The sequence below is a fragment of the Lepus europaeus genome, chromosome 13 (assembly GCF_033115175.1).
Source record: "Lepus europaeus isolate LE1 chromosome 13, mLepTim1.pri, whole genome shotgun sequence".
NCBI lineage: Eukaryota > Metazoa > Chordata > Mammalia > Lagomorpha > Leporidae > Lepus > Lepus europaeus.
Window position 1 is genome coordinate 43,144,357 of NC_084839.1, and position 17,223 is coordinate 43,161,579.

General features: G+C 53.7%; 2 protein-coding genes across 3 annotated transcripts in view; one reads left to right on the top strand and one right to left on the bottom strand.

The window, feature by feature from the left end:
• Positions 1-1,387: 1,387 nt before the first annotated feature.
• MCFD2 (multiple coagulation factor deficiency 2, ER cargo receptor complex subunit) lies at positions 1,388-11,397 on the bottom strand. Of its 2 annotated transcripts, none has more exons than XM_062209397.1 (4): positions 11,319-11,397; positions 5,232-5,392; positions 4,033-4,192; positions 1,388-2,723 (listed from the first exon to the last, which is right to left on the bottom strand). In XM_062209397.1, the coding sequence occupies exons 2-4, from the start codon at positions 5,378-5,380 to the stop codon at positions 2,592-2,594; spliced, it is 441 nt and encodes a 146-aa protein (XP_062065381.1). In that variant the 5' UTR covers positions 5,381-5,392; positions 11,319-11,397; the 3' UTR covers positions 1,388-2,591. The 2 variants fall into 2 exon arrangements, with proteins under 2 accessions (XP_062065381.1, XP_062065382.1); XM_062209398.1 differs by lacking the exon at positions 11,319-11,397 and adding an exon at positions 9,733-9,794.
• Positions 11,398-11,881: 484 nt separating this feature from the next.
• The window catches only part of TTC7A (tetratricopeptide repeat domain 7A), a 132,173-nt gene continuing 126,831 nt past the window's right edge, over positions 11,882-17,223 (top strand). The window contains exon 1 of the mRNA XM_062209395.1: positions 11,882-12,166. Within this exon, the coding sequence (XP_062065379.1) occupies positions 12,049-12,166 (118 nt within the window). The 5' untranslated portion in view covers positions 11,882-12,048. The remainder of the gene's footprint in view (positions 12,167-17,223) is intronic.

A 17,223-nucleotide genomic window follows, 5' to 3' on the forward strand; every position in this document is an offset into this window, starting at 1 on the left:
CTCGGCCACTCGGCGCAGTTAAGTGCTTTACCCAGTCCCTCACCGTGTGAACCCTCTGAGCCACTCCTTAGTAACTTTCACCGCAGTTACTCTTCAGTGGAGAAACCCAAGTTTAGAGACTTCACAGCTCAGGAGTGCAGGCCCAGGATTTCCAAAGCTTGTGCTGGCCTGTGCTGGGTGGGTGTCCATTTTACAGATGGGGGAACCAGGCACAGTGATGTCCCGGACACATTCTGGGAAGGCCGAGGCCTCACGTAGGGGAGGTGACAGGGCGGGCGGGCAGGGAAGGGCAAACCCCACTGGGAGATGTCCCAGCCCCCTGCCCAGCAGGGATTTTCTTTAAGGCAAGGCCAGGAGACTAACAGGACCGTGAGGCTGGCGCGGAGCTTACGACAGCAGGCACCCATGCAGGATGCGTTCCAGTCCTGGCTGCTTCCTGGGGACTGCTTCCCGGTCTCCCCCATTGTGAGTCCATTCACCAGACCCATCCTGAAGGCAAAGGTAACTTCCACGGGCACAAGAGAAGTGTGTCATTCCCAAAATGCCAATGAACTTCTCCCTTGGGCCTGGGATGTTTTCAGCCATGTTATTTGTATTTATTTTTGACAAAAACAAAAACAAAACCCCAGCCGGCACCGTGGCTTAACAGGCTAATCCTCCGCCTTGCGGCGCCGGCACACCGGGTTCTAGTCCTGGTTGGGGTGCCAGATTCTATCCCGGTTGCCCCTCTTCCAGGCCAGCTCTCTGCTATGGCCCGGGAAGGCAGTGGAGGATGACCCAAGTGCTTGGGCCCTGCACCCGCATGGGAGACCAGAGAAGCACCTGGCTCCTGGCTTCGGATCAGCGAGATGCGCCGGCTGCAGCGGCCATTGGAGGGTTAACCAATGGCAAAGGAAGACCTTTCTCTCTGTCTCTCTCTCTCACTGTCCACTCTGCCTGTCAAAAAAAAAAAAAAAAAAAACCTAAAACACTAGTCACTCATTTCAAGGGGCAAACATTATATATCTTCCCAAGCTAGGGAATGTTGTCACAATCTGAATTTGGTTGTAGAAGAAAGCTCCAAAAGTGGTTTCATTTGGAAGAAAAAGAATGCCTGAAGAGGGATAGTGACTTTGAATAAGAAGGTATCCTCGTGGAAAGGAGCTGGGTATAGCCCAGGATGGCCTGGGACCTGTGCCAAGAGCAGCACCAGACAGGCCCATCAGGCGCTAGCAGAAACAGCTGGTGTAGACAAAATCAATGGCTCTTATTTCGTTTCATTGGTGTTATTGATCATATATCCAGAATTCATTATATAAATCTTCCAAAATAACGAGATAGTACAAGAATAGTTTGTAAGTCAACTCTGCACAGATACTTGACACAGGAAACCATTTTTACAAACACATAGGTTTTCTTATAAGAATACTTTAATCAAGAAAATAAGTCTCTATGCATCCTACAGCCAATCTCACGCCGTGTCTCCCTTCCACTCCACCATCATTTCAGGTTTTCTACAACAGCGTGGCTGCCACGTTGAACAAGGCAATGGCAATCCGCCAGCTCTCCTGTCCCCAACACCACTGACATGCACACTGCAAACCAGCTTTGAAGCTTGCTCTTCTCACCCTTCCCGATTTGAAAGAATTCACATATTTAGCACTGGGAGATGTAACTCACACAACATCCCTTCTATACAGAACCTCTATCAGGTTAATAAACAGCTGTGTCCGGTGAAAGGGCTTGCCTTGTGTGGGGTAGACCAGTTGGCCCTTTGCCCCCTACGGTATCTTACTGTTTCTTCTGAACAGCCAAAAACCAAACCCCAGAAACAAGAGTGAAACGCAAACACTAACAAAGCCACAACACTGGCTACTGATTTGGAGAACACTGTTAAGCTCAAGGTCTCTCCCAGGCTGAAGAAGACAGAAAAGAAACAAAGGAGGAAAGAGCAGTGGTTGGATATAATACTGAAAAATCTGGAGAGGTTCATCACTTGGGCCAGTGGTGTAGCATTTCCAAAACACCAGAGGCGACAATCCCGGACTCCGAGATCCACTCAACTCGGTATCTCACATTCTTCTTACATGCTGGCTTTGAACTGGCCTGATGAAAACCCACCTGTCGGGTGAGAGGACCCGAGCAGGCCATGGGGCCAGAACACTAACCGCGTATACCTGAAGAGGCAGGACTCACCGGGGCACCATTTGGCATTGGCTGCATTCCTTCCCTGTCATCCAGTGTGTGGCCATTTGGCAAAGGCGTTGGCTTAGTCTCCAGGCAGCATAAATTAAAATCAAGACACTAGCAGTATCCTACAGTCAGGTTCCTGAGTTTTCAGCTCCGATTAGCCAACAGGCTCACGAGGATTCTTCAATCACTCCCACCTCCAGTAAGCTACTTTAACAGCCCTTAGGGGACTACCAGACATCCATCTTACTTCTCCTAAAACTCTCTTCATTCCTGTTCTCACCCCAGTGTAACGAGCTGCTCCCAGTTTTTACCAAAATGCGGCAACAGTGGAGGCCAGGGAGTTATTCTGCATTAGGGAAAGTGTTCAATCACATTAGCACAGGTCACATTTGCACGTAACTAGGAGCCAGGCGTGGAGCCTACTGCAGGGATTTTGCAAATTCAGCGTAGTCAATGTATCCATCATTGTTCTTGTCATCGTCTCTCAAAACACCATCTATTATGTTAATCAGTTCATCTTCGGTCATTAGTGGTGCCTGTTCACTCCCTTCCTACAAAAGCAAACATTAGACAAGGATGAGTTGCACATTTGACTACAAGAAGTGCTTAGCCGATGTCCAAAATGCCCATGCTCATATGTATCCAGAAACTTCTTCAACGTAGAACGTGGCCACTTGCAGGAACCCACAAACCCGTATGTCAGACAGAACCAATGTACAATGACCTAGTTTAGAATCACATTTGCCAGCTCCAGGCAAATGCAATCAAAGCAGGCCCTTGTTTGTTCTAAAAGTGACTGTTCACTCTTTTCTAATGGTAAAAGTGATACATGTTCACAGTGAAAACTGGGCCCAGCCTCCCCGGAAGTGTGAGTCCACAACTCACACTCCCATCCTAGGAAAAAGCTCACAGCCCAGGCCTTCCCGGGAGTCAGCGCTGGGCACAATTTGCCTGAGCACAAACAGGGACCCAATGGACACGCTGGCATGGGGACAGAGGGAGGAGGGCACGGCCAGCAGGCAAAGCCTGCCGAGATCTCTGAGGAGGAAGGCTCTCGCTCGCTCCGCAGCAGGTGCAGGGGACTCGCTGTGCCAGGCACTGAGGCCACTCATCCTTAGCCGCCGCTTCCTCTGCTACATCGGCACCTCCACCCCCTCCTCTCCCAATGCCACCGCCAGCCTCACCTGCCTGACCGCTGACTGCGAACTCCTCTCCCTACCGCTAGTCTCCCCTCACGCCTGTCAGGCTGCCGCCCACAGAAAAGAAGCCTCCCCAGACAGGGCCACCTTCCCACAGGAAACCAGCAGCGCTCCCTCGTGTCTTCAATGCAAGCCCTGCCCGCAGCCAGTGTGATCACCCTGCATCCGCAGCTCCACCCGGCCTCCTCCAGACAGGGCAGCGTGGCATAGCAAGGCTTGACTTCCTCCCGTGGGACGCCGGAGCAAGTCGGTGCCCTGCATCCTCAGACTGTTGCTCTTGCCACCTGCCCACCGCCAGGCGCTTCAGGAACCTCAGCACACCGGGTGGTACCACACAAACCCCCGGCTGCCAAGTGCCTCCAGCGCTCGCCCCTCACCGGCCCTCCTTCCCAAGAGAAGGGACTGCGCCCCTGCTCTGCATCTGGAATCCGGCCCTGATTCTCACACACAGGTGTGCAGCGGCAATGCCTAGAGCACGTGTGACAGACACGGATGCCTGGCCCTGGTGGTCTGCCTCAGCAGGTGCCTTCTGACCGCTGGGGAGGAACAGACAGAAGCACCACTGATGCCCACAGAGCGCGCAGGCCTCCAAGAGTGGGGCTTGGACTACCGAAGGGAGGCCCTCCCTGCCCTGCCCAGTGAGGGCCACCGGCTGACCCACCTCCTTGTGGACGTGAGTGATGGCGGTGGAGAGTTCCAGGCCGTCGAGCAAGCTGTTGCCATCATAATCGTGCATTTTGAAATAATGCAGCTGCAGTTCCTGTGGCGACATCTCTGCCTCCGGCTTGTTGATGACGCCTTCTAGATGCTCCATGATGTGCCTAAAAACCGACACGCACGCTCAGATGCCCTGGCAGAGCGCTACACCGGCTCACGCGGGAATCACAAGGACTCTGCAAAGCTGAAACATCAGCCAGTTCACAAGGACAAGCAGAAAAAGGGGGAGACCACGCTCGAAGACAGGGTGCGCGCGTGCAGACAAGGCCGTGAAAGAGGCAGGGAGCGTTCCGCTGGGACACAGGACTAGGAGCAGCTCCCTCTTTACTGTGAGACTTTTGGGCTATCAAAAACTACATGTTTAGGAGCCGGCGCTATGGCGCAGCAGGTAAAGCCACCACCTACAGTGCCAGCATCCCATATGGCTGCTGGTTCTAGTCCCAACAGCCCCACTTCTGATCCAGCTCTCTGCTAATGGCCTGGGAAAGCAGTGGGAGATGACTCAATTGCTTGGGCCCCTGAACCCACATAGGAGACCCGGAAGAAGCTCCTGGCTCCTGGCTCCTGACTCTGGATTGGCCCAGTCTGGTCGTTGCAGCCATCTGGGGAGAGAATCAGCAGATAGAAGACTTTTCTCTCTGTCTTTCCCTCTCTCTCTCTGTAACTCTGACTTTCAAATGAATAAATAAATCTTTAAAAACATGTGTTGCGTGTGTGTGTGTGTGTGTGTGTAAAAACACTTTAAGGATAACAAAATACAACGGAGGCGGCTCCCTGGCCCAGAACAGCTGATGAGTCACCATTGGCAAGTGTCTGTGTGCAGAAGGCCCCATCAGAGTCAGGAAGCCTCAGCTACACTCTGCCCTTCCGCCAGTCCATCTGGGCATGGGTGTGTCTGTCTGTCTATGTAAAGGAGAGAGAGACTGAATTCAGACAAGTAATTTATCCCAGGATTCTCTATCTGTGTATGATGAAAAAAAAGAATACCTGACTTACAGGTGGCTCCAAGGGAAAAAACATCACCCTTGAAAACTGTGAAGGCGGCCATGGAAATAGGAGAAGGACAGGGAAGGTGCCGGGCAGCCGGCTGCAGCTGCAGATGGCGGGCAGGCCTGAGGACCACGGCCAGCGCTGGATACGTACTCTTGGTCGTGCACTGTGTTCTTATCCAGACCCACGCTGCCGTGATGGGAGGCGCTGGCCCCAGGCTCCTCGGCCCTGGCACCCGGGGCACAAAAGGCCCAGAGCAGGCCGCACAGGAAGGGGGCTCTGAGCAGCTGCAAGGCCGTCATGGTCACCGGTACCTGGGGGGCGGGGAACACAGAGCACCAAGCTAAGGTTTCTTTTAGACCTGACGCGACCGACTCATAGGAGACCAGTGAGCAGTGAGGCTGGGGATGAGAGCACACCCAGCAGGGCCCAAGGCCAGCTTGGCACCAGGTCCCTGTCGCTCAAAGGGGGTCAGGGGAGGGGAGGGGCACACAACATATCCTGAGAACCTTTGGCAAGCCAAGCACCTCCATGAGAGCTCCAAGGGACTCACAGAGTGCTCCTGCCTACCAGAGGTTTTTCCCAGAGCACCCTGGAGGGCAGAAAGTGAGGGAAAGAGAGGAGCCCCTCTAGGCGTTCCGGGGCAGACCTCTCTCCAGGGGGACGGAATGGTGGAGAAGGCTGACGGGCACGGTGACACGTGAGCTGGCCCTGGACAGAGCGTGGGGCTGCAAGGACTAGGGGAACAGTGGGAGCAGACAAGTGGGAAGGAAACTGGAGCCGGGAGGGAGGAAGCAGACACGGGGGACAGGCGGCCAGGCGTGAACAGGCCGTGCTGGACATGGCTTTGCGTACCAGGCTGAGACGGCTGGCACCTCCTGAGAGCAGCCACTAACAACTTGCGCAGGGGAGATGAGCTCAGAGCTTGGCTTCCGAATGGCTCACCTGGCAGCACGATGGGGCAAGACCAGAGCCGTGCAGCCGGGAGTGAGGGGAGTGGTGAGGTGGGTCAGACCAAGGGCTGCTGAGGCGGACACAGAGCAGAGCAGCCAGCTCCTGCCCTGTCCACCTCCCAGCGCTGGGACAGCAGCACTTAGCCACTGCGAAGTAAAGCAGTTACAGGGAAGTCAGGATTCCACCGAGTGCTCCCGGGGCCTGCGACTGTGGACAGAGGACACAGTCAGCTCCTGAGGGCGGAGAGTACTTCACTCCCAGTGGGAATCCCCACCAAGGGTCAGGCAAGCCTGTAGTAAGCAGGTTCAGCTCCAAGTCCAGGTCCTTCCCGGGGCTTATGCACTGACCTCAAAAAGGAAGGGGAAGGAGAGCCAGGGGTGGTACACACACACAGAGAGCCAAGACCTGGCCTCACGCTCACTTCCCGAAAGCTAGAGCAGATGCCGCTGGGTAACAAGGGCCCAGGTATAGCCACAGCCACAAACCTTGGGCAGCCAGGATAAAGCAGAAGGCCGGCCACTCCCTCTCATGTGCTGGGGCTCACAGAGCCTGTCTGCACACGTGCCTGGGGCCGGGAAGCAGCGCTGTTACAGCCCCTCACTCATCCGACGGGCACCGAGGGTAGGACCACCTGAGCTCCCGGCCCACTGTGCCCTCAGCACATCACCTCCCACAGCCCCTTCCTAGAGGGACAACAGTCACTGGGACGTGCCTCTCTCAGGGTGCTAACGAGCAGCTTCAACTACAACTCATCAGCGACGCCATAACGCAGTCTCTCACAGTAATAGCAAAGATGCTCAATACATAGGAGAGGAAAGAACAGCCTGTAGAAGTCTGTGAAGAACAGTTCACGTTTGTAAAATAAAGTGTGTCTGTCATGCTCAAAACAGACTAAAACCTCTTCAGAAAGACCGTCTTCAGGGGTAGGAATTGGCATAGCAGCTAGCACACCCACGTCCTACACAGGAGCGCCTGGATTCCATACCCACCGCTGGCTCCTGGCTCCAGCTTCCGGCTAACATGGAAACGGACTGAGTGAGCACTTGGCTCCCGGCTTCAGCCTTGGCCCAGCCACAGCCATCATGGGGAACTGGGGACTGAACCAGCTGATGGAAGAAGCGCTCTCTGCCTGTATCCGTCTCCCTCTCAAATACATGAACATTTTGCAAAGATTATATTGTGCCATGAGGTTAGAAGTGATTGTGGGGGCCAGCTCCGTGGCACGGCAGGTAAAGCCGCCACCTGTGACGCCAGCATCCTGTACTGGAGAGCCAGGCTGAGTCCCGGCTTCCTGGATCCGAATGCAGCTGGGAAGGCAGCAGATGAGAGTCCAAACAGTTGAGCCCCTGCCGCCTTACAGGAGACCAGTATGGAGCTCCTGACTCCTGGCTTTGACCTGGCCCAGACCTGGCTGTTGTGGCCATTTCGGGGGTGAACCAGCAGATGAAGGTCTCTTTCTTTCTCTCCGATGCTTTGCCTTTCAAATAAATAAATTAAATAAATAAACCCTTTAAAAAAGCGATTGTGATTTTCTTCTTTTTACCTTTCTATTGCTTCTAGAATCTCTTATTATAAGTATTTTTCTTTACAAATATGTATTTAATGAATCTATCCCATACTTTTATTCCTAATATGTGGATGGAGGAAAGAAATAGTTTCCAGCTAATTCTTATCTCCAAAAAATAATATAGGAACAGCTAGAAATGATACTTCCAATTTTACCACATAAAAGTATCCAAACCCAGGGACGGTGCTGTGGTATAGAGGTTAAGCCTCTACCTGTGGTGCTGGCATACCATATGGGTGCTGGTTCCAGTCCCAGTTAATCCACTTCCAATCCAGCTCTCTGCTGATGGTCTGGGAAAGCAGTGGAAGAGGGCCCAAGTGCTTGGGCCCCTGCAGCCACATGGGAGACCCAGAAGAAGCTCCTGCTTCAGATCTGCCCAGCTCCAGCAGTTGCAGCCATATGGGGAGTGAACCAGAGGATGGAAGACCTCACTCTCTTTCTCTCTCTGTCTCTCCCTCTGTCTCTCCAATAAATAAATAATCTTAAAAAAAAAAAAAAAGAGTGGCCAGACCCTAACAAGGTCACTGCCATCGTACTTGGTACCGAAAACCAAGGTTTCAAGTTCCTCCTAGCAGTGACTGTTCAGCAGCCTGGGCAGAACACCTTACCCTGAACACCCATCTTAGGAGTTCTGGGACAGCAGGGCCAGGCAGGGGAACCTAGCTCCTCCCATGTCCCTTTCCCCAGCAAGCTCTCTTCCTCCAGTCTGGCTGTGGCTTCCAGGTGCTTCCCTTCAGAAGGCTCCTGTCCACTGCTGATGACCGCAACCAGGAAAACTGCCTGATCACATGTCCGTGCCCTTGCTGGACCAGGCTGTCAGACAGCAGGCACTGAATCCACGCTCCGGCACCACACCAGGCACAGCACCCGGCACAGAGGTGGGGGCTCCTGCCTGGGTACCACAGTCCCCGGGTGATTGAGGACAGGCTGCCAAGTGCCGAAGTCCACGTCTCTGCGGATGACCATCTTCTCTGGAGATGTGCATCCGCTAGTGAGTTGAGCTGAGTGAGCACGGAACCCATGGCACCAGTTTCTTCTACCTGTAGGTTGGACACTGAGTATATCCCATTGGAAAGAGAGAGTGAGTGTGTGTTGGGGAAGTGGAGGGGTTGTATTCAGGTAACACCAAAAGCTACCGGGTGATTAATAATAATACAGTAATCACTGGTCCAAATCATTCATTCTTCAGAGAGGCAAGATAAAGGCCGAGAACCCGTGATTTTGAAGTCATTCCACTCGGGTTAATCTGTACCCACACACGGGAGAAAATCCCCTCACCCTGCACTGCAACAGGGACTCTTACTGCACCTGACAAATGGCAAACAGTCGCAAGGACGCATAAGCTACCCATTCTGTTCAAAGAGCGAGTTGCATCATCCACACTCCAATGACTTAGCTCAAGGCCCTGGGCAAACAGCCTGGAAGATAAACATCAGGGGTTTCCAAGCTCACTGGCCTTCTTCAAGAAACTATTATAAAGGCCAGGTCAGCCAAAAACCCCAGAGAGGAGAAAAAAAAATTTTTTTTTTTGGACAGGCAGAGTGGACAGTGAGAGAGAGAGAGAGAGACAGAGAGAAAGGTCTTCCTTTGCTGTTGGTTCACCCTCCAATGTCCACCGAGGTCGCCGCGCTGCGGCCGGCGCACCGCGCTGATCCAAAGCCAGGAGCCAGGTGCTTCTCCTGGTCTCCCATGGGGTGCAGGGCCCAAGCACTTGGGCCATCCTCCACTGCACTCCCTGGCCACAGCAGAGCGCTGGGCTGGAAGAGGAGCAACCGGGACAGAATCTGGCACCCCAACCGGGACTAGAACCCAGTGTGCCGGCACCACTAGGCGGAGGATTAGCCTGTTGAGCCACGGCGCCGGCCCAGAGAGGAGAAATTTCTGCAAAGAGACAGCAGAACACAGTCCAGGCTCTGAGGCATCTCTCATAAGACACAGCCTGGGTGCCAGGAGAGAGGTGCTGGACTGTGGTCCGGTGAGGACACCCCCCCCCCCCAGCACCTAAACTCTAACAGGGCTCCCTCCACTGCTCAAGCAGCCTCTTCCAGTCCCACGGCCTAGCTCCCCCGGTTCCATCTGTCCATCGTCACCAGGGCTTCTTTCTGATCTCAGTCTGCAGCCTGTCACACTCACCTGGCACACAGTCACGGCTGCGCTCCTTCCCTGTGTTTCTCTCTTCTCCAAGGGCTGCAACTCTGCCCTCTGTCTACGAAACCCTGCTGAGCCGACACGGGGTTGGGATGCCTTCACGTTGGACTCAGGCCAGTGGGTCCCAGTGCTGGGTTGTTCCCTATCACAGAGGATCCGGCCTGGGCTGCCACTTCCCTTTGGAGCCCTCGCCTGGGGTGGGGTGGGGGGGTTGGCCTGGCCCACCCTTCCCGCTCATTGTGTCATTAGTTCCATCGGTACTAGGTTCCAGGGTCCGGAGCCAGCCAGTCATCCTCCCAGCAGTCGCTGGCAGCTTTTCTCTCAGGCAGGGGGCCCTGGGTTAAGAACTCAAAGCAGCCACACCAACAAACATCCAGACACTCTGTGTCCAGAGCCAGCGCCAAAGACAAGCTCTGACCTGGAGCTCCTCACTCCCCACTGGTCCTGGACCAAAGGCAAGGAAAGAGCCAAGTTCCTAAGAGAAATCCCTCCGCATGGACTCAGAGTTGAGAACTGCTTCTGCCAAAGCAGGCATTCAACAGCTTGATCCATGTGTTCCTGCAAGGAGCCCAAGAGGGCAACCATGCTGCATTGGCAACTCTACTTAACAAAGTAACATATGCTCTGTGTGCTGACACAGGACAGATCTCACCGGCACAGCCTGGGCAAAGAGAGCCCACTAAACCCATGAGCCCCAACCCACACCTGGAGTAACACAGGAAGAATAAAGTAGCAGAAAGAGCATATGGCAATGAACACTCAAGGCTGGAAGGACGGAGGCCAATCGAGGAACTTAGAGATTCAATATGGTTGAAAAGACAGCACAGCGGAAGCGGATGAGTCTGGAGAAAAGGACAAAGTGGACAGGCGAGGAAGAGCCAGGCCAAAGTCAGACAAGAGCTTGGGAGACCAACGGGAAGCCAGGAAGTGAAGGGGGGGGGGTTCTGGTGACGTGATGGGACTTCTGCTTCAAGACCACGGCTCGGGCTCCCCTGTACGGAGCTACAGAGGACCAGGAGGGGATGCAGGGGTCAGTCGGGAGCTACTGAGGTAGGTGGGCAGCGATGACCAGGGCCCGACCCAGCGAGGCAGAGAGACAGTGCGAACGTGAACGCATGCGAGGCCTGGCGATGCCTTCGACGTGGTTGGTTCACGGAGCACGGGGCTGGATGACGGTGCCAGGCCCAGAATGAGAATCCGAAAGGAAATCGGATTCCCCACCTGCCCCCTCCCTGGCCCCGGCAGAGCCCGGCCAGCCTCGCGGACCAGTGCTCCCCCCGGGGGAAGAACCAGGACAGACCAAGCGTAGTGCCTGCGGCCGCGGGCTCCCACACAGCAGCCACCCGGCACAACTGGTCTCTCAGGCAGGTCGGGGGACCTCCAGGGCCCAGCAAAGCGGACATTAGCAGGCCGGGCCGTCCGCCTCAAACACCTGGACGCAGGCCCAGCTGCTAGGCGGCGAAGCGTCCCGAGGCAGCTGCCCCCAACCAGCCTCTCCTGCCTCCCACCGTGAGCCCGCAGCGCCAGGATCCGCCGCGCTGCGGTTCCGCGCGCCCACCACCACCACTCACCCACGCCGGCCCCGCCGCAGACGCGAAGCCCTCCGGCGTGAGCCTCGCCAGCCCCCGTCCCCAGAACGCCAGTTCCCGGCTCGCCCCGCCCCCAGCCCGCCCTGCGCACGCGCGCTCCTTCCCGCCCGCCCATTGGCGCCGCCGGGCCCGCCCGCTGCTGGGCGGCCGGCCGTGGGGACGGCTAGCGGGAGTCCACGTGTAAAACAGCCGTGCGTGCCTTCCCGAGGGCGACGCCTGGCGCGACCCGGGATAGGCCACCGGATGCTCCAGGGGCCCGACAGGCCGCCCGGGGAAGCCCCGGGAACACGGGGCCGCGTGGGATGGCGGATGGCGGATGCGGACCGGGCGGGCTCCAGCGCCGGCTCCCAGCCCCGCCTCCTCCTGGCCTGGACCGCTCCCTGGGTTGCTCCGGCTGCAGGTTGGGGAGCTGGACAATAGGAATACTGATTCCTCTGCTGATGGAGCGACTAGAAGACTCTTGGGTCGGCGTTGAGCCCTGAGTTTTCCCACGGGCAGCTTCAGCCGGAGTACCCAGTGAGTCCCGCCCGCCTTGGGCTGCGCCGGTCCCACACCACCTTCCCTGTGTAGTGCGTGAAATCAGCTTCGTTTATCACTGGAGAGAAGACAACGCGCTCCAAAAAAAACATGATAACCCCTGTGGATCCTGCTCTTACGTCTTCGCCCCTACGCAGGGCTGTCACTCAGTGAAACCTATTGATCAGAAGTCTTCATGATTGTAGGACCGGCATGTCTTAAACCTCTGCTCTCATTTGTGGCCGTGAAGACAATCAATTTTCGTGCGTGTTTGGATCCAGAAAGGGAGAGACAGAGAAAGAATAAGAAGTTAAGTAAGTAGATGGCCTCAGAAAGTCTGCTTTTATTTATTTAAGATCAGAGTTACGAGGAGAGAAGAGACAAAGGTTTTTTGTTTTTTTGTTTTTGACAGGCAGAGTGGACAGTGAGAGAGACAGAGAGAAAGGTCTTCCTTTGCCGTTGGTTCACCCTCCAGTGGCCGCCGCGGCCGGCGCACCGCGCTGATCCAAAGCCAGGAGCCAGGTGCTTCTCCTGGTCTCCCATGCGGGTGCAGGGCACAAGCACTTGGGCCATCCTCCACTGCAACTCCCTGGCCACAGCAGAGAGCTGGACTGGAAGAGGAGCAACCAGGACAGAATCCGGTGCCCCGACCGGGACTAGAACCCGGTGTGCCGGCGCCGCAAGGCGTAGGATTAGCCTGTTGAGCCATGGCACCGGCGAGACAATGATCTTTCATTCACTGGTTCACTCCCCAAATGACTGCAACCAGCCAGAGCCGGTCCAGGCCAAAGCCAGGAGCCTGGAACTCTGTCTAGGTCTCCCATATGCATGGCAAGGGCCCCAAGTACATGGACCATCTTCCACTGCTTTACCGGGCACATTATCAGGAAGTCAGGTGGGAAGCAGAGCAGCTGGGATTCGAACTGGTGCTCCAGTATGGAATGCCGGCATCGTAGGCACCGGCTTAACGCACTGCACCACAACTGTGGCCCCTGAAGTCTGCTTTTACAGGTCAGTCGCCTTGAACTGGCCAAGGCCAGTGCCAGTGAGTCCCTCATTCCTTCCCCCTTCTTCATCTGAGTTGAAATCTGTCAACTCTCTTCCAGAGGAAAATCCCAGGATCCCTGAGGAGAGACCCTGTTAATTCAAGACCCCATCCTCTTTCCTTACCCTGTAGGTCACGCCAGTTTGAACTAGATCATTCTCCTGTCCTGCACCTGCCTTTTACCAAACCATCTCTCCATTTGTTTATTGAGTCAATAATGCAAGTCACATTTCTTTTTTTTCTTTCTTTTTTTTTTTTTTTAAGATTTATTTATTTACTTGAAAGAGTTACGCAGAGAGAGAGAGAGAGAATGGTCTTCCATCCGCTGGTTCACTCCTCAGATGGCCGCAATGGTCAAAGCTGCGCCAATCTGAAGCCAGGAGCCAGGAGCTTCTTTCAGGTCTCTCATGTGAGTGCAGGGGCCCAAGGACCTGGGCCATCTTCCAGGGCTTTCTCAGGCCGTAGCAGAGAGCTGGATCAGAAGTGGAGCAGCCGGGACTAGAACCAGCGCCCATATGGGATGCCAGCACTGCAGGTGGCAGCTTTACCGGCTACACCACAGCACTGGGGCTTCAAGTCACATTTCTTGAGTACTTTCTATGTCCTAGGCACTGTGCTAGGAGCTAGTAGAGATAAATAGGCAAATAAGACAAGGTCTCTTCAAGCAGCCCAGTGTTTATTAGATGGGTAAAGTGTCCTCCTGCGATTTAACCTGGGCTTCCGTTTTTCTGTGGCTGTTGTCTCCTGTCATCTGTCTTGACTCATTCCCCTCAGCTTCTCAGCCTGCTCCCTGGTTTCTTCCCCACCAAACTACTGAAACTGCGCTCTCCATGCAAGTCCAGTGGTCTCTTCTTTGACCGCTGCTTTCACCCTAGTTGGCCTCCCAATGCGATTCATCGGTCACCCACTCCCATTTAGAAATACTTTCTTGTTTTCTGACCCCACACTTCCTGGGTTGCCCTCTCTCTCAGCTTCTTTTACTGGCTCCTCATGCTCTGCTCAACCTATAAATAATCAAAGTAGCCACCGTTCTGTCCTGAGCCTCCTGTGTCTGTCAACCCATGGTGTGTGACTTCATTTAGTCCTGTGCTTTAGGGCTTTATAAACTGCATTTATGTGCAGCTGACTCTGAAATTAATGTCTCCAGACACCACCTCTCCCTGGAATTCCTAACTCCTAAATCGCTGCCTACTTGACGTCTCCACATGAAGGTCTAACAGGCATCTCAGCCGAACCATGGCCCCCAACATCTTCATTTTCCCCTCCAAACCTGCGCGTTTCTTGGTCGTGCTCATTTTTGGAAATGTCGGTTATTCATGCAGCTATCCAGGCTTATATTCCGGGAGCTGTTCTCGATTTCTCTTGCTACCTTACCTTTTTAGCTGATCCTTGTGTTACTAGAGACAGCTGGATCAGAGGTCCTTGTCTTTGCCTTATAAAAGAATTTCAGACGTGTGACAGAGTAGCAGTAAGCAAGGCAGCAGTGTTTAATGAAGAGAATTACACGTGATAGAGTGGGCAGGCGACTCAGCGAAGAACTGACAGCCCAGCCTGCATTCAGACTGGAGTATAACTGCAGGTCTGCTTCCATGGTGTGCTTCTGCCCTTCTCTCCTTGTCCAATATCCCAGCGCATAAAAGATCCATTTTTGTTCTACAGCCCCTTACAGACAAAGGCTAATGCCTACCTGCCTTACACTTCAGCAAACCCTGTTGATGCTAACAGAATCGAACCTGAGTCCTTTACATCTTTCCACCTCTGCTACTGCCATTCTAGTCCAAGGAGCCATCGTCCACTATGAGACTGCTTGAAAGCTTCCTACCCCACTTCCACCCTTGCCTTCCCATGATCCATGAGTGAGAAGCCACCTGTCACTTGTAGCTAAACCCATTCACATTGGCAAGTAATTTGGTACCAGAAGCAGGATGCTGAAAATATGTACTAAAATATGGAACTGGCTAACTGGTGATTAAGATAACCAGTGGTAAAGACTCCATTCTAGGGCCGGTGCTGTGGCATAGAGGGTAAAGCCACTGCCTGAAGTGCTGGCATCCCATCTGGGCACTGGTTCAAGTCCTGGCTACTCCACTTCTGACCCAGCTCTCTGCTATGGCCTGGGAAAGCAGTACAAGATGGCCTTAGTCCCTGGGCCCCTGCACCCACATGGGAGACCTGGAAGAACCTCCTGGCTCCTGGCTTCAGATAGGAACAGCTCCGGCAGTTGCAGCCATCTGGGGAGTGAACCAGCAGATGGAAGACTTCTCTCTCTGACTCTGCCTCTGCCTCTCTGTAACTCTGCCTTTCAAATAGATCTTTAGAAAAAAAGACTCAATTCTAAACTTTTAGACTGTATTCTAAAAGTCCTAATAAGTGCCCAGCACCGCGGCTCACTAGGCTAATCCTCCACCTGCGGTGCCGGCATACCGGGTTCTAGTCCCAGTTGCCCCTCTTCCAGTCCAGCTTTCTGCTATGGCCCGGGAAGGCAGTGGAGGATGGCCCAAGTGCTTGGGCCCTGCACCCGCATGGGAGACCAGGAGAAGCACCTGGCTCCTGGCTTTGGATCAGCACGGTGCGCCGACCGCAGCACACTGGCCGCAGCAGCCATTGGGGGTGAACCAAAGGAAAAGGAAGACCTTTCTCTCTGTCTGTCTGTCTCTCTCTCACTGTCCACTCTGCCTGTCAAAAAAAAAAAAAAAAAAGTCTTAATAAGTGACTTATTGAGCACTAAACTGTCAGATTAGAGAGCATTGGCTTTTTTTTTTTTTTTTTTTAGAACTTTTGGCAATCTCCTTCAAGGGAGATGGCAAATTAGCTAAGAAATAACTAACTAATGGGCTGGTGTTGTGGCCCAGTAGATTAAGCACCCACTTGCGACAACCTGCATCCCTTATCAGAGTTGAGGCCTAAGTTCCAGCATTCTGCTTCCAGTCCAGCTCCCTCCCAGTGTATCTGGGAAAGGAGCAGATGATGGCCCAGGTGCTTGGGCTCCTGCCACCTGTGTGGGAGTTCCAGATGGAGTTCCAGGCTCCTGGCTTCAGTCTGGCCCAGTCCCAGCTGTTGCAGCCATTTGAGGAGTAAACTCCCAGATGAAAGATTTCTCTCTCTGCCTTTCAAATAAATAAATCTTTTTAAAGGTTGGGATGGCGAGGAAGAGCTGATTTGAAAGCAGAGATTAAAGAAAGTAAGGACTTGGTAAGCAAAGATTAAAGAGATGACTTGGTGATTGCCAGCAGCCTAGTGTCAATTAGGCAAGAATCCCATAATGTGGAGACTTGAAATAATTGATTTACTTTATGCACCAAAGCTGAAACCAGCACAAGTGGAGAGAGAAAATAAGCAGCTGTATCAGGAGATGAGACTGAGGCCACTGGTAGACATTTACGAAGTTGCCAGTTTTCTGCTATTAAAAGCAATGCTACTTTGAACATCAGAGGACCTCTCTTTTAGTGCACATCTGTTCACATTTCTGGGAGGTATTTAGCGAAGAGTGGAAGTTACAGAGAACACAGACGTTCAGCTTGGTTAGATACTGCCAGTACTTTCCCCAGCAGTTGTGTCAATCAGTGATACACTCCAGCAGAAGCATGTACGGATTCTGGTGTTCCGCGTTTTCCCCAACACTTGGTACTTTCCATCTTTGCATTTTAGCGAAGAACTTGTCTTCTGGTTTAAATCTGCAGGCCTTGAGAAGCCACATCTGGACCTGAATGAGAGGTGCTAGGGCTTGAATATGGTTTGTCATATTGCAAGGTGGTTGCCAGGGTGGTGGTGTGGGAAGGCAGGCCTCTGACAGGTGGTTAGGTCGTTAAGAGGCGTCAATGCCTTTCTTTTAGGAATGGCATAACTCTAGAGGGGCTGGATTCCTTACGCAACAGGGAAGTGTAAAGAACGCGGGCCCTGGTGTTTCCTGTCCTCCGCACATGCCTGCTGTCCTTCCTTTTTCTACCATGAACGGGGGCAGCACAAATTCCTTGCCAATGCCGTGCTCTTAGACTTCCCAGCCTCCAGCACGTTGAGCCAAAATAACGTCTTTCCTTTATAAATTACCCAGTCTCGGGTCCTTTGTTACAGCAATGGCAGTAGACTAAACAAAGGACCTGCACCTGGACACCAAGCAGCATGGAGGAACTGGTGAGATTTGGGGGATACCTCCTCTGTACAGTCCACATAAAATGCATATGTAAAGAGGGACGTGTGGGGGCTTTGGGTAACTAAAGAGTTGTGCCAGACACACTCGTGAAGCTCGCTGTGTGCTAGCCCAGTTTCCATTTTCCTATCCTTTTCGTTCCAGCTTTTCCTTTTCTCTCCTGCACATCTCCACAATTG